Below are 16,320 nucleotides of genomic sequence, written 5' to 3'. Positions count from 1 at the left end.
AGGAGCAGGTATGATTATTCCCATTTCAGTCCTATTTGGACCCTTCTTCACTTAAAGGTATTATTACCTCCATTTTAAATCAAGAAAATACAATAGCCAGAGAGATTTAAGTTATAAGTCCAAGTTCACGTAATTAGCATTGTAAGGCTCAAGCAAGATTTTTTTTTGTTCATCCTCATGCTCAATATAATTAGCTCATTTTTAAAACTAACTGTAAAGATCATGATTTGTATAATTCATAGGATGTCTCTGCATGTTTCTTATCATGTACATGTGTCAATATACACAGATAGCAAATGGTGAGACATTTGCTCTTTGGCCCTTCCTTTTCGTATTTGAGTAAGAGTCCTTCCCACCAGGATTTTATATATTGAGGAGGTAGCTACAGAAAACTGCATTCATAAGGGCATACCCTGCTATATAGGTGAGTCTCTGAACAAGAGGAAGTCCTCTAATACACTGAACAGATTGGTCTAGAGATGATTTCCTGGCAACATGAGCAAGAAGGGTGGAGCATGAGGAGATTTGGAGGGAATATGATCTGTGTTAACGAAGGAGATACCCATTTCAATGACATCAAGATCCCTCCAAGTTAGGCCAGAATTTTGATCTATCCTTTTCAATTAAATCCAACAATAAAAGCTTCTCAAGAAGCTAACTAGTAATCTGGCCTCAGGCACTTAGGCCTTTAGGATTTGATAAGCCAAAGACAAGGATAAAAATCTATTTGAAAACCTTTTGATATTACTGCATTAAAAATATCACATGGTACATACACCACATTGTTATTATAAAGACCTAGGAATACCATAAATAAAAGGCATATGAACCTCAGACATTTACTTTATACCTTAATCCTTTAGGATTTGATAAGTGAACAACAGGGATAAAGTCTATTTTCAAGGCTTTTGAAATGACTGCATGAAAAATACACAGTATACTGTAGAATTATTACAAAGGTTTATAATTCAGTTGTTTCAGTCATGTCTGACTTTTTGTGACCCCATTTGGGTATTTCTTGGCAAAGACGCTGCGGCAAGTTTCTAATTTCTTTCTCCAGGTCTAGACTTGACTGTGAATTGGATTTAAGTGAGGCAGAATTGCACTAAGTCATCAACCTCCCTCTCTCTTCCAAGAGTCACTGAAGTCCAGCTTGACAAAAGTCAAGCAACTGGCAATGGTCCAGGATGCAGTAGATGACCTTGCATCTTCAATGTCTGACCATACTTTAAGCACTCCACAATGCCTGCTTCAGCTGCCTTCATGGCCATTGGAACAAATCGTTCTCATCTTCCCATTCTGCCAGAGTAAGTCTTCATGTTTGGAGCAGACATCCCTCTAACTCACTGATAGGTTACCTTCAACCTGGGTTAGCCCATCTGTTGAGACAGTTTTACCTAGGTGAGGCCTCTGCACATGTTATAGTTTCATGGAACCACAGGTGATAGTTGGATGAAAGGTGGACACCAAAGATGGATGGACACCCCTATAAACAGGGTTTGGAAAGCCCTCACACCAGAGATGCCAGTCCTCCTTGCATACCCCACATAGCCCTGCCCAGGGTCACACAGCCAGTAAGTGTCTGAAGCTGGATTTGAACTCAGGAAAATGAGTCTTCTTAATTCTAGGTCCAGCATTCTATCCACCTAGTTGCCCTTACAAAAGCCTAGAAACAACACAAATAATATGCTTGGTGCTACTTTGCTGCTTTTACTTTCTGTCCTCTTTGAGTTCAATTCCATTTCTCAAATTCTTAGTAAACACCTTGCTATGTGTAAGATGGAAGCTATGACAGAGCTGGAAAAAAAGTTCATCTCTGAGTCAGAAAATCCTACAGCATGAATCCTTCTAATTTTATGACTATGATTCCAATCAATCAACAGTCATTTTTGAAGTGCCTACTATGTGCCAAATACTGAGTAAGCACTGAGGAAATAAATATAAATTAAAAAAAAAAAGACAGTCCCTGCCCTTGAGGAGCTTATAATCCAATGGGGAAAGACAACACAAAAATGGAAGGTGTTTGGGGGAGGGTGCAGTAGTACCCAGTATATGGGCATGATGAAGTCCAAAAGCAGTGTAACTGGTGGGAAATGGGGCGAAAACCTGTGCTGAGCCCCTTTCTTAAATAGAGATCTATGGCCCTGCTTTCCAGTGAGAGGTTCCAATCACAGGGGCAAAGAATACTAATGAAATGTGAGTACAAGGCAGATTTGATCTCAAACTGATTTGAGCAGTTTGTGTGGTCAGAATAAATCAGGACAGAAGTACAACCTTAATGTGGTCCCAGAAATCAAAGACTTTTGATACTTCCACTTTTTCAAATGGTTGATGCTACTTTGCTGCTTTTACTTTCCTGTCCTCTTTGAGCTCAATTCCATTTCTCAAATATTTATTAAATACTCTACTATGTGTAAGGTAAGAAGCCATATGACAGAGTTGGAAAAAAAAAAGCCCATCTCTGAGTCAGGAAATCCTGGGTTCAAGTTCTGCCTGCTTAACATACTGGCTGTGTGACCCTGAGTAAGTCATTTAACTTCTTACTACCTCTAGGCAACTCTCTAAGACTGCATAGTGACAGCCCCCATATTGGAAGAGAGTTCCCTCACCTGCAGTTCCTTCCATCAAAGTAATGTTATAGAATATGATCAGTAATGGCAGAAGATGCTCCCTACACCAATGAAACTAAAGTTTCAGAACCTTGCTGCCCTCTCCCCAACCTCCCTCTAAAAAGTGTTCAAGGCAATATGCAAGGTGTCAGGGGTTCAAAGACAAAAATGAAATAGTCCTTGTCCTGGGAAGAGGAACAAAAAACACATCAAACAACTCCTTTATCTCATGGAATCTTTTCCCAGTGATATAACCATGTTATTTGGACTTAACAAGTATGAAATTATTAACATATGACAAGGAAAGATAAGGCTTCAAGCCTGGATCCAGATATTACATTGTGATGGAGATAAAGGTAGATATACAAATAAATACCTTGGTCTAGTCTAAGCAAAGCACATTGAGTATAAAAATACCAAGGAGAACTCTGTGGTTGAATGTGTTAAGAGACTTACTGGCATCCTGACATCAAAACTGCACATTTAGAAGAATTAACCCCTATGTAATATCAGAGTTAATATAAACTTTTACAATTACAAAGTGGACGATGACAGATTTGGAAAGTATTCTAACAGAAGCCTGTACAGTATTAATGAAAAATAGGACCCATAACCTAGAAAAATTAACATTTTTTTTCATCAAAAAAGGAGGAAGTGTTGATAGATATACTTAGGGAATATAATAAGTAAGTCAACAATATTTACAGAAATTCTTTAGATACCATTTCAATGAGCAATAGCAAAGTCATAACAATCGAGAACCACTGGATTTATCAAGTGTAACTAAAAGTGATTTCCCTCAGGAAGAGCCTATGAAATAGCTAAGATCAAAGAGGAGAATCAAACATCTTCTTAGAAGCTACATCTGCATGAACTCAAGTCACCATATTTTAACAAATAGGCTCAAATAGGTAAAGTAACTCACCCGTGGTTGTGCAAATATTAAGAGTCAATGTCAAGACTTGAATACAGATCTCACCTGACTCCAAATCTAGCACTCTTTCCACTATATACTGTTAGCTCTAAAAAGGCAAGGATGCAGAGAGTCCAGTTGTCCATATCTCTCCAATCCCAGGCTTCATCCATCGCTAGCATTACCCTCACTAGCATTAGTCTTGAATCTTGCCCGAGTATGACTCAGAGCAGTGCTGCTCATGGTTGCCAGTTTGGATTACTCCACCATTCCCCCTTACACAGGAGAAAGTGTGAGACAGTGGAAAATAGGCTGACCCTAGAGTCAGGAGTCTTGGATTCAAATCTGACCTCTGAAGTTTAATCTTACCCCACATACCAATCAGTTCTCAAATTCTGCTGTTTCTACCTCCATGATAGGAGTTCAAAGGTCAGAAATAGACAGCTGTAGAGCACAAGACTGCGGTTAAGTTGAATTTTTAATAAGAAACCTTATATTTTAAATTTTTAAATAATTACCTTTCAAACTTTTTTAGAATTTGCAGCATTTATACTCCTGATTGTCATTAAAGCTTAATTCTACACAAAGACTTCAATGTATACATGATACAATTACCATACCTGCACCCAAGAACAAATACGTAAGGAATATAATAGGTAAAGCCATTCTGTATAAGTATTCTTTTAAATAATAAAATTACCAAGTCTCTATTCCCTTCAGAAAAAAAATATATATATCACTTGTAAGGGAAAAGGCTTCCCAGGAACATACATTTGGATCACTCACCTTCATTTTTCTCTTCAGGCATCACTGTGTGACAGAGTGCAAGTAGTCTGAAGAACTCATGTACTTTGGGGTCTCCAAGTTTAATGGATTCAATTAGGCTATGATCATAGAACTGAAATTTGCTATCTGCTTGAGGATTGAAAGAGAAATCAACAGGCTTTGTTTTCTGAGAGAGAAAGAAAGAAAGAGAATTATTTCTCCTCCTCACAATCAACGAATCTGGAATTACTTTCTCTGTTATAGCTACCTCAATTGCTTTACAAGATTCTATGCTGTCAAACGTTTAATATTTACTGATTCTCTCATTTTCAGATCCATGGGCCAAAACAATGCAGGTCTCCTTGAAGGACCCCTCCCCCCAACAAAGGGGGCTCTTTCTGTTTTGGGAGAATGCTTGAGGCTTACAGAACTCTGGCTTAAAATCCTTAGATCCCAAAAATCTGGTTCCAGGGTGTTGTCATTGTTGCTGCAGCTAATAATACTAGTAAATAAAGTTGTTGATTGTGAGCTCTGGAGGCAATGACTCTCTTTTGCCTTTTATCATGTTCACAGAGCTCAGCACAGTGCATAGTAGGCATGCTTAATAAAATAGTTGTTGACTGACTTACTTTGTTAAACAAGCTTTCCTCTATTATTGCATTTTATCTTTAAAATGTCCCTATGAGTTAAATAATGTGGCCATTATTAGCTCCATCTTGCAAGGGGGAAACAAAGGAACAGTTATATTACATGTCTAGAAAAAAACAGACCTTTCAGGAGCATGCCCAACATCACAGGACTAGTTAGTAAGACAAATGGAGTAGAATGCTTAGTGCCTCAGTCAATGTTACATGGCTCTAATCCCTGAGAATCTCTTGGAAATGTTACTATGCCTGGCCTGATCCAACTGAATCTACAGAATAGTTGATGTTTCTTCTTCTTCCTTAGTGTGTAAGGTCATGTGTAATCATTCTAAGTTACAGAATAAACTTACTTGCTTTTTTGGTAGAAAAAAAATCATAGGAAAGGCCTAGAAGAGCAGTTTCCTACATGCAAACTGCAAGAAGAACGACAAAAAGATACAACTAATAAGAGTCTAAAGAGTTATTGTGGCCTAATGAATGAACAGGGAGCTGGCAATTTCCAGAAGTCCAGGATTCAAATTCTGACTGACACAGACTAACTGTGTGACCCTGAGCATGTCACCTAGCTTCTCATTCTCCCAAGAAATAGGATGCAATTAGGTTGCAAAACAGGTACTTGTCACCAGGGGTCTCCTTTACAAATATCAAATCATTGGTTCAGGGGGAAAAATTGATTTCATTAATTTTTCTGACTCCATGGTTGAAAGCAATCTAATAAAAATTTGAGGGTAAATCTTAGTATTAATAGAAGTGCTTTGTAAATTAGTATCATCTCCAATTATGTTCTTGATTCTTCTTCCCTCACAAATCAAAAATTTGGAATACAAAAAGAAGAAAGAACATAATTTACTCATTGCAAAAAGATCAAAGAAATAGAAAAAGAGATAATGGTGAAAAGCAATACTAATGGAACAAGTGTGCTTTTTACTGAGTGAAGTGGAACTATGCAAAGATTACAAGGCACAGCAATCATAATCAACCCACAATGCAATGTTTCTTGTCAAAGAACAGGTCTGGGCAGGATAGGTCAGGACAAGGGCCAGCTACTAAATTGTCCCTTCTTCCATCTCTTTATCACAAGGTTGTCATGCTTTAATGCCTTCATGTATGCAGAAGGGCAAATATAATAAAGAATAATTCTGAGATAGCAAAATTACTTATTAAGCATCCATCTGTACTTGGTAATATTCTATGCACTGCATAAAAAAGGTGAATTCCACATAAGACCTTTAGAATCTTATAATGTAAAAGCAAGAGTTTATCCCTCATGAAACCAAAATTATAATGAATAAAAATACTTGGTCACCTCTATACCTCATTTATTTCTATCTTCCGGCCCAGGTTATCATATATTTCACCTGTAAAATTCAATTTCAAGGATTAAAAATAAGTACATATTGAAAATATATTCAAATACTTGTCTATAGGAAGTACACATCTTTAGGGAACTTTTTTATTTGTTTTAAGTTACTAGATCTGTCATAAACAAAAAAAAACAAAAAAAACCCACTTTCAACAGGTGTTCATGCATACTCCCAATAAATGTGTAGAGATGCTTTTATATCTCTTCCTAATCCCATAAATAGCCACATAAACTAAATATACTAAAAATGTTGAGTATGTTAATGAAAAATGAAAACATGGCTTATGGTTTTTTCATATACAAGAGTGAGGCAAATGCTGGCCAATTCTGTTTATATGATTGGTGATGTTGAGAAACATAAAGTGGCTTAACCACATCATCATAAGGACAGTTCTTTGAAACTGTGACCAATTCATGATTATAGCTCCTGGCAGAGTAGAGTCCAATGTCTTATTTTAATTTTATTCAACAAACATAATCAGAGCATCAGAGAAAACAAATATGGCCTCTAATGTCCCTTCCAGCTTCAGGTCTTTTGATCCAATGATCTTACATATTCTTAAGAACAAGGGCTTCCCCACACATGGAAAGAGAGCACAGTGACATGTATAGGTCAGCCAAAACTTGCTCCAGTCCAAACATATCTCCAGCACCAGGCAGCCTAGTGGCTACTATCAACATTAGAACTATTCTTTTGGGAAGTCCCCATTAAAATACAAAGATGTTACTTGAAAGAGGTAATTTAATAACTCATTAATTAGTACCCTTGATTTTATTAGCACAGATAAGTACATTAGCTAGCTGTCCTCAAAGAATAGGGCATAGCACAGGTATATTTTCACTAGGGGTGGGGAAAAGGGGCAGAGTGGATGGAGAGGAATGATAGAAAAGATATGGTACATTGCTAAGGAGGACAGGCCAGAATTGAGTGGGGATGGGAGCATTTAAAGAAAATACTGGGGAAGGACTGACAGGAAAGGAGGTATGAAAACTAACTTCTGTGTTATATTTTTGCCTAAGGATCAGCCCAATCAGTGGCTATTAAGCAGCCTATAAAGAGTTTTCCATCAGCATATGAAAGAAATTATATCAAATGGGACAAAAGAACAAGGTTTAAATATGATAGAAAGATAGATAGATAGATAGATAGATAGATAGATAGATAGATAGATAGATAGACAGACAGATGAATAGAATAGAATAGAATAGAATAGAATAGAATAGAATAGAATAGAATAGAATAGAATAGAATAGAATAGAATAGAATAGAATAGAATAGAATAGAATAGATATCTGGAGGAAAAATAAAGGAAAAAAACAAAACTCTAGAGATGATTTCCATATTGGTTTTGCCACCCTTCTTGGGCTGTCTTAAGAGTTACTAGATTTTAGTACTGAAAATATAGTACTGAAGTTCCTGGTGTATACAACATCTGATGGGAGAAGGGGTGTAGGCCTTTCAGTCAGGCTGTAGAAATAACTGAAGGGTGCCTTGTCAAGGGTAGAAGTACCAAACGAATTGTCCATTCATCCTTCATGACTATGGACTCACATAACAATAGCCGACATTCATACAGCATTTTAATGCCTACAAAGTGCTTTACATACAAATACTTCAATTTTATATTCATAATAACTTACAAGAAACAGGTAATTAAAGTATTATTTTTTTTTATTTTCCTGATAAGGAAATGGAGGCTCAGAGAATTTAAACAATTTGCCCAAGTTCATAGGTAGAGCTGGTGTCAGTACTAGAAAACTTGACTCAAGTCTTCTCATTATGAGTTCAGTGCTCTTTCCATTGGACCTTTGTCAAAGGGGTAAAAGAACAGCGTAATGAAGTACAAGTAAATTCAGAAGAACAGTTTGAGAGGTAGTGTCACGTAAAGTTAGAGTTCTGGACTTAGAATCAGAAGCCCTGGGTTTGAGTTCTATCTCAGACATGTAATAGCCATAGGATCTTGAGCAAATCATCTACCCTCTCTGAACCTCAGTTTCTTCATCTGTCAAATGGAGAAAATAATAGCACCTACCTAACAGGGTTGTTGCGAGAATCAAATTAGATAATGTGCTTAAAACAAACCTTAAAGTACTACATAAATATGAAGCACCATCATTACCATCATTTCATAGCAGCCATGTGTGTTTATTCTCTGGAATAACTGACCAACCAAGTCTCACACACATTTGTATCTGTATATTGACATACCATATGCACTATATCTATAGGCTATATACACTAAAATAAATACAAGAGGTACACTGCAAACTTTGAAGTACTACTACAGTTATTTCACAATTTTTTTTGCTCATCAAAGAAACTAACAAGAATTCATGCTCTCTAGCCTTACTCAGCAGAACAGAGCAGAACCATAGCATTTTAGAGCTGGAAGTGACCTTGAGAATCATGACATCCAACCTCTTCGTTCCACAGACATCCATGCAAAGGGTTTTGTATCTTTATGCATCCACCAGATTGTTTTCTGGTCCTAGACACAACGCCTCATGTGAGAGATTAGAACCTAACAGCTTGCTAACTCCTGGATCATCTTGTTTTGGAATTGACATTCTAAGCCAATATCATAGGATAAACAGAGAGCTTCATGAATCTATAGCTTATGCCAATCTAAATATTTTATTTCTTTATCAAATCACAAAAGGCTTTATTCAATGAAGTAGAATGTATGTAAGAAAATGAACTTGTAGAAAAATGTCAAAGGAAGGAAGTAAATTTTTTAAATGGGGAAAATAACTTACCATAGGTCCTTCCATTAATGGAACATTTATTAAAAGTCATTATGTTTTGAGTGAGGGTGCCTGTCTTGTCTGAGAAAACATATTCAATCTGGCCCAATTCCTCATTGAGCGTAGTTGTCCGAGCCTCAGCAAGTGTCTCTCTTTTTGAATAGTACATCTTCCGATCCCAGTTTATAAAGTGGCTATGACCCAGCCGGATAACTTCCACACTTTGAAGCATTACAGGGCAAGTAGAAGGGGAAGAAAAGTTTAGACAACATCTGAAAATGCCACACTTTGTTACTAAATGCCCACCCAATTCCTTAAAGGAAAATCCATATGCAGACAATACAAATGAATCAAAGTGCCCTTTCCCAAACTCCTAATGATTTTTACCCTCTCAAAAATTGTAATATAGTTTTTTTCAAAATCTTACATAATCCTCATAGCATTTTTCCACAATGTTATTAAAAACAATGGGATAGGATAACACAAAACCCCAGCAATATTATCTTGATTCTCAAATCACATTTATCAGGCCCAGAGGAGTTATTTCTTATATAGTGTATTGGCATACATGCACTCTTGGCTGACTCTCCTTTGGAGGAATCCAATTATTAAACAAGTTTCTAGGTTCTATCCACTAGATAACCTAAAGGAGTTGCCCCTTAAGGCCTTCTTATCCACAACAGGTCATCAGACCCTCTATTTTGCTAAATGAGGTTTAAGACAATAGCTAAATATAGAGCAAAAGGAATTAAAGTGCCTCTGGAGGGAAGGAAATGAGGTTGGCTAATTGGACTGCTCTGTCCATAAGGAATACCATCATTCACATGGAAGGGACTGTTATTTCATGTTTTGATGATTGTTTATAACATTCCATAGCTCACATCTGTGGTTAGATAATGATGGTGTTTCTGTACCAGCATACTGTGGCCATGGGAGTCTTAACTAGAAAAACAATTCACGAGGCTGTGTGGTATAATGGAAAGAGTCCTGGGTTAAATGATTAAAGAGCTGGAAACTAGTCCCGCCTCTGCTGTGAACTAGCTGTATGACCTTCTGAAAGTTTTCCTGAGCCTTAGTTTCCTTGTTTGTAAAATGAAGAGATGGGGCTGATGTGTAAGATAGACACCAGCTTTAAGTTTCAGTGTTCTGAGAACATAACCCACTTGAATACAATGTTATATGCAGGGCAGAGGAGATTTAATATGGCAATTGGCAAAGCTTGTGAAGAGACAGACTTTGACAAGGAGTCCAGTTCTATGTTGGTTGTTCAATTATCTCACTACACTGTAGCTTTCTGAAAATCGAGAACAAAACAAATGGACTGAAATATGGGTGTTTCATGTTAGCAGACCAGAAAGAAATAAATCCAAAATAACATGTAGAACAAAGGAAGAGAGAAGAGTCTTTTTTCTTTAGGAAAAATGGGTTCAGGAAATTTACAGTGGGACATCCTGAAGTCTCTGTGATACAGCTGAAAGAGCACAGTACTGGGAATCAGGAGATCTGGTTTCTGGTCCAACTTCACAGAGAGATAGTTCTATCACCTTGGACAAGTCATTACAATTCTCTGGCCTTTTTAAAATGAGGAAGTTCAATCAATTAATAAGGACTTATTAAATGCCTACTTGGGCTAATACCTTAACCTCCCCAGACCTCAATTTCCCCATATGTAAAATGAAGAGTTTGGACCATGAAGGGGGGAACCTGCAGCCTCGAGGCCACATGTGCCCCTCTAGATCCTCAAGTGTGAATTGCATTTAGTCAAAGGGCTGCATTTGAGGACTTAGAAGACCAAATGTGGCCTCGAGGCCACAAGTTCCCCTACTCCTGGGTTGGACTAATTAACCTCTAAGGTCCCTCCTAGGTAGGTAGGTAGGTAGGTAGGTAGATAAATAGACTGACAGAGAGACAGAAAAACTGACAAATGAACTGATAGATCAATCGATAGATTGATACATAAATAATAGATTGAACATTTATTGTTTACTATATGCCAGGCCCCATACTAAGTGTGGGAGATACAAAAATAAGAAAATTAGATGGCTCCTATTCTCAAGTACCTTGCAATCTAACAAAAGAAAAAAAAACATAAAAAGGAGTCAGAAAGGAGTGGAGGGGAAGGAAGAGGTTGTCTCCTATGGCAAGACAGCTGCTGTGGAAGTGGAGCTGACTAGAGTGTGAGCAGGAAGTGAAGTGAGCAGAATGGCCAAAGCTCCTCAAGATATGGCATTCCCAGATGGGGACTCACTGATCAGCCAACAGGCCTCAGGGCAAAGCCATCCTCAGGGGAAAGGACTGATGTGGGAAGTGAGACAGGTGGAAGAATGAGCCAGAAGTGAGTTCTGTCTAAGATTCTGCTAAGATTCAGGCTCTATGACAAATGCAAACACAGTCTCTACCTTCAAGGAGCTTACAGTCTAGACTGGGAGACCCATGTATATATCCTATACTGGATGATCTCTAAGGTGTTGGATATAATATCCCATGATTCTTAACTGAGTGTCATTTTATGAATGTCCAATCTTATGATACCAACAACTGACAAAAAAAAAATAGTGACGTAAAACAAATTATTATAACAGAAAAAAAAACTCTCAGAGACTAACTTCCTAATACTATGCTAAATTCAACTTTCAGGCATAAAAATCTGAAGTATATAAAAACTGCAGTTAACTAGTAGTGTGGCAGGAGTCACTAGACCAGAACTCGGAAGTCCTGGGTCACAGAGCCTGCTCAGCCATTCCTTCTGTGTAATGGCTCTTCTGATTCTTGGGGGAGAAATTGAATGATACCAGGACTCAAACCAAAGGAGAAGGAATTGTTAAGAAAGAGATTTGGAGGGGTTTTAAATGGCAAAAAATGCCAGAGATTTAATTTGAGGATGGTGAGATTTGGGAAAACTTGATGAGAAAAAAGACTGGAGCTGAAGGAGAACCTATATAATGCCTAGATGGCAGAAATGTAGGGCAAAAGTCATACCAGCTCCACCACTCCTGTATTACAAAGTGTCTCCTTAACCTCAAGGCAGTTTTCAAGGCCAAGGTTTACTCTGCCAAGGGCATGATGGGAGCCAAAAAGGCAAACGAAAATCATTGAGGCTGTTTAATAACAGATCCAGAAAGACTCCATGGATTATAGAGAGGCATGAAGCCTGTACTTTGGGGTGGGAATGAGGTGAAAGCAAATTTCTCATCCTGACCCAGCTAAATGTCAATACAAAATGAGGCTCCCAAATCATGTCAAAGGAGCGATAAGAAGGTAGAGGCATGAAGCAGACAGGCACAGTCAGTTGTCAGGAGGAGAAATTAGGAGACTTTTTCAAGCCTGGATATCAGAGTGTAAATGTCCCAGGAAATGTTCCATTCATTAGGTATAAAAGTCTATAGGAAAAGTATAACCCTTCATGGATGGGGAAGGGAGAGGGGAAGAGAAGGGATAAGGTAGGAGGGAAAGAATGAAAATAATTTTACTATGTTATTACTTTATTTACTTTGCTACTCTGTTAGAATCAAATTCTCTGCTATTTAATTTATTGCTCTTGCCTGATCTATGTAGAAAATACACTAGATGGGGACCTGTCAGGTTTGCATAATTGTGATTACTCAAAGCATCGCATAATGAATGCAGGGTAGGTAGCAAGGTCTTCCAACAATATGTGGTGTTCATGCTATAGTCTATTTGAAGGAGAAGAACTGAGGCTGAAAAAAAAAGGTTAGAGCTGAGGATCTAGAGAAAGATTTGAGGATTAGAAAGAAAGGATGAAAAGGAGAAGGAAAGAAAGGAAATGGAGAAGGACTCAAGGAGCAGGAGGAGGAGCTTGATAAGATGAGGAAAAAGAAATTCAGTTTGGCCATCAAGGTGCTTATAAGGTGAGAAAGCGTTATTGGGGTCTGATCAACTAGGGGGCAGCTAAGTTGCACAATAGATACAGTACAAGAGTTGGAGTCAGGAAGAAATAAGTTTGAATCCTGATTCAGATACTTCCTAGCTGTGTGATCTTGGGCAAGTCACTTAACTTCTCTGTGTCTCAGTTTCCTCATCTATAAAAAGGGGATAAGAACACTACCTACCTTGTAGGGCTGTTTGTGAGGATCAAATGAATTAACCTACGTAAAGTGCTTATAAACCTTAAAGCACTATATAAATGCTATTACTATTAATTATCATTATTATTATTATCTTACTTCTAGAAAATACAGAGGACAGGGAGAATTTTACAATACTCCGCTAAGGATGCACAATGTTTATTTTACAGGTTCTTCTTATGGAAAAGGGGGAGAAATGTGCACTAGACATATACTATTGTCTATGTGGATTCAGAACCAGTTAATAATCCTAAAAGGCTCAATGTTCATATAAAAGAGGTCTTCAGCGGTGTGTCCCAGGGATCTGTTTGAGGCCTTGTGCTGCTTCATATTTGTATCAACAACCTGAATAAAAGCACGGATAGCACTCAGTTCCATAACCTATTCACCTCCCATGAGCTACTCCTCCACTCCACCTTAGTCACACAAAAAGATGGTCATAACCTTGAGCTTTCCATCACTCACAAATATACCACCTCCATGTTCAATAACTCTCAAATCCCCTTGTCGGACCATAATCTATCGGCTTTCACCTTTCCCTCTGCTTCCCTTACATAACCTTATTCTTCTTTCACACCATGATCTCCAATCTCAATCTCCCCTACACTATCTACCCTCTCCTCTTCTCCACTTCTTGACTCCTTAGTGAACCGATTCAGCTCTACACTGACTTCCTCCCTGGAGTTCCTAATCTTCTTATCATATCACCAATTATACCCAGCCAAGCCTCTGCCTTGGATGCTCCCACACACATGCTGCTAAATGAAGCTATTGCAAATTTATGTTACTATAAATGGATCCACTAGGAATTTATGTTTTACATGTCCTCAACTAGTCCCTAACTGCTCAGCAATGCTACTATGTATAGATATAGATATAGATATAGATATAGATATAGATATAGATATAGATATAGATATAGATATAGATATAGATATAGATATAGATAGATAGATAGATAGATAGATAGATATGTATATAGATATGTAGATATATACATGTATAGATATATAGATATATACCTCCCTTATCAACTCAATGTCCTGCTCCACAGCAGCTCTTCCAAACCTTTTCATCCATCCTCAAACCTCTCAGGACTGCCCATCCCCTCCATCTTGCAGCTGAAAATCTTCCCTCATATTTTACAGATAAAATTGAAGCCATTTGCCGTGAGCTCCCCCTTCCACACTCTTCCTCATCTGCTATCACTCAGGTGCCTTCTGCCATTATCACCTTCTTCACCCCTGTTTCACAGGAGGAAGTGGTCTTACTCATTACCAGAGCTAACCCATCTACTTTTCAAGTGATCCCATTCCATGCCATCTCCTCCAACAGATTGCCTTCTCTGTCATACCCACTCTTTCACTTATTTTCAATCTCTTCCTCTCTCCTGGCTCATTTTCTACTGCCCACAAACATGGTCAAGTCTCCCCTATCCTCAAAAAATTCTCACTTGATTCTTTCATCCCCACTATTACCCTTTGTAGCTAAGCTCAAAAAGACCATCTACAATAGATGCCTCCATTTTCTCTCCTCCCACTCTCTTCCTAAACCCTTATAATCTAGCTTCCAATCTTATCATTCCACTGAAACTATTCTCCCCAAAGTTACTAATGATCTCTTAGTTGTCAAATCCAATGGCCTTTTCTTAATCCTCACTCTCTCTGACCTCTCTGTAGACTTTGACACTGTTGATCACTATCCCTTTAATGCTTTCTTCTCTCTAGGTTTTTGGGACACTATTCTCTCTTGATTTTCCTCCTACCTACCTGACAACTCCATCTCTCCCTCCTTTTCCGTAACCTTTTCCAGATCAAGCCCTCTAACTGTAGGTGTCCTATGAGGTTCTGTCCAGGACCCTCTTCTCTTCTCCTATACTACTTCACTTGGTGATCTCAATGGCTTCTGTGGAGTTAATCACCATCTCTATGCTGAGGATTCTCAGATCTACCTTTCCTTCCCCATTCTCTCTACTCACCTCCAATCTCACATTTCCAATTGCCTTTCGTACATCTCAAACTGGATGATCAGTAGACATCTTAAATTCAATATGTCCAAAACAGAACTCGTTATCTTTCCTTCTAACCCTCCCATCTCCTACCTTCCATATTATTATAGGAAGCAACACAATCCTCCTAGTGCCTCAGGTTTGTAGCCTAGGGTTATCCTGGATCCCTTACTATCTCTCACTTCCCATATCCAACCTGTTGCCAGAGCCATTCAACTTCACCTTTGTGATTTGTCTTGAATGGCCTCTCCTCTGACACTTTCATCACTCTAGTGCAAGCCCTCATCACCTCACATCTTGATTATTGCAATAGACTCCTGATGGGTCTGCCTATCTCAAATCTCCCCACACTCCAATCCATCCTCTACTTAGCCACTAAGATGATTTTCCTAAAATGCAGGTCTGAGCATGTCACCCTTTTATAAACTCCAATGGCTTCCTATTGGCTCTAGCACCAAATATAAAATGCTCTGCTTGGCATCCAAAGCCATTCCCAACCTAGACCCCTCCTACCTTTCCAGTCTTCTTTTATTTTAGCCCTCAACAAATAGCTCTCAATCCAGTGGCACTGATCCAGCTATCCCAAAACCAAGACACTTCATTTCTCAACTCTGCATACTCTTTCTGGTTATCCCTTATGCCTAAAATGCTCTCCTACCTCCACTCTGACCACTGACCTCCCTGACTTTAGTTAAGTACTAACTGAAATCTCACTTTCTACAAGAAACCTTTCTCATTCCCTCTTGATTCTAGTGCCTTTCTTCTATTAATTATTTCCTATATATCCTGCATATAGCTTTTTTTGTATATAGGTATTTACATGTTGGCTCCTCCATTAGAATGTAAGCTCCTTGAGGGCAGGGACTATCTTTTGCTTCTTTTTGTATCTCTAGCACAGGACCTGGCACATAGTAGGCAACTTAATAAATGTTTATTTATTGATTAATGATATGCTTATCACAAAGCTAGGAGCAATAGTTAATACAATAGTTGAGAGAGTCACTATCCAAAATTATCTTGACAATCTCGAACATGGGATTGGATCTAGTAAGAGACAAGCTAATAGGAATACATAAAATATTATCTTTGGTTCAAAAACATACTTCTAAGTGCAAAATAGAGTAAGGCGTGGCTAAAGGGCAGTTTGACAAAGATTTGAGGGAATTTAGCTTCAAGTGTGTCAATAAC

General features: G+C 38.2%; 1 protein-coding gene across 8 annotated transcripts in view; it reads right to left on the bottom strand.

Annotated features, from left to right (window-relative positions):
• Positions 1-16,320, bottom strand: part of ATP8B4 (ATPase phospholipid transporting 8B4 (putative)) — a 336,040-nt gene that overhangs the window by 92,794 nt on the left and 226,926 nt on the right. For all 8 annotated transcript variants that reach the window (XM_020978939.2, XM_020978874.2, XM_020978820.2 and 5 more), the window contains 3 exons: positions 9,052-9,260; positions 6,246-6,289; positions 4,309-4,474 (listed from right to left, as the gene is read on the bottom strand). In XM_020978939.2, coding sequence (XP_020834598.1) covers positions 4,309-4,474; positions 6,246-6,289; positions 9,052-9,260 — 419 coding nt within the window. The remainder of the gene's footprint in view (positions 1-4,308; positions 4,475-6,245; positions 6,290-9,051; positions 9,261-16,320) is intronic.

This window comes from Phascolarctos cinereus, unplaced genomic scaffold (assembly GCF_003287225.1).
Source record: "Phascolarctos cinereus isolate Bilbo 61053 unplaced genomic scaffold, phaCin_HiC Scaffold_3;HRSCAF=262, whole genome shotgun sequence".
NCBI lineage: Eukaryota > Metazoa > Chordata > Mammalia > Diprotodontia > Phascolarctidae > Phascolarctos > Phascolarctos cinereus.
The sequence above is the reverse complement of the archived record's forward strand: the minus strand, read 5'-3'. Positions and strand labels throughout refer to the sequence as shown.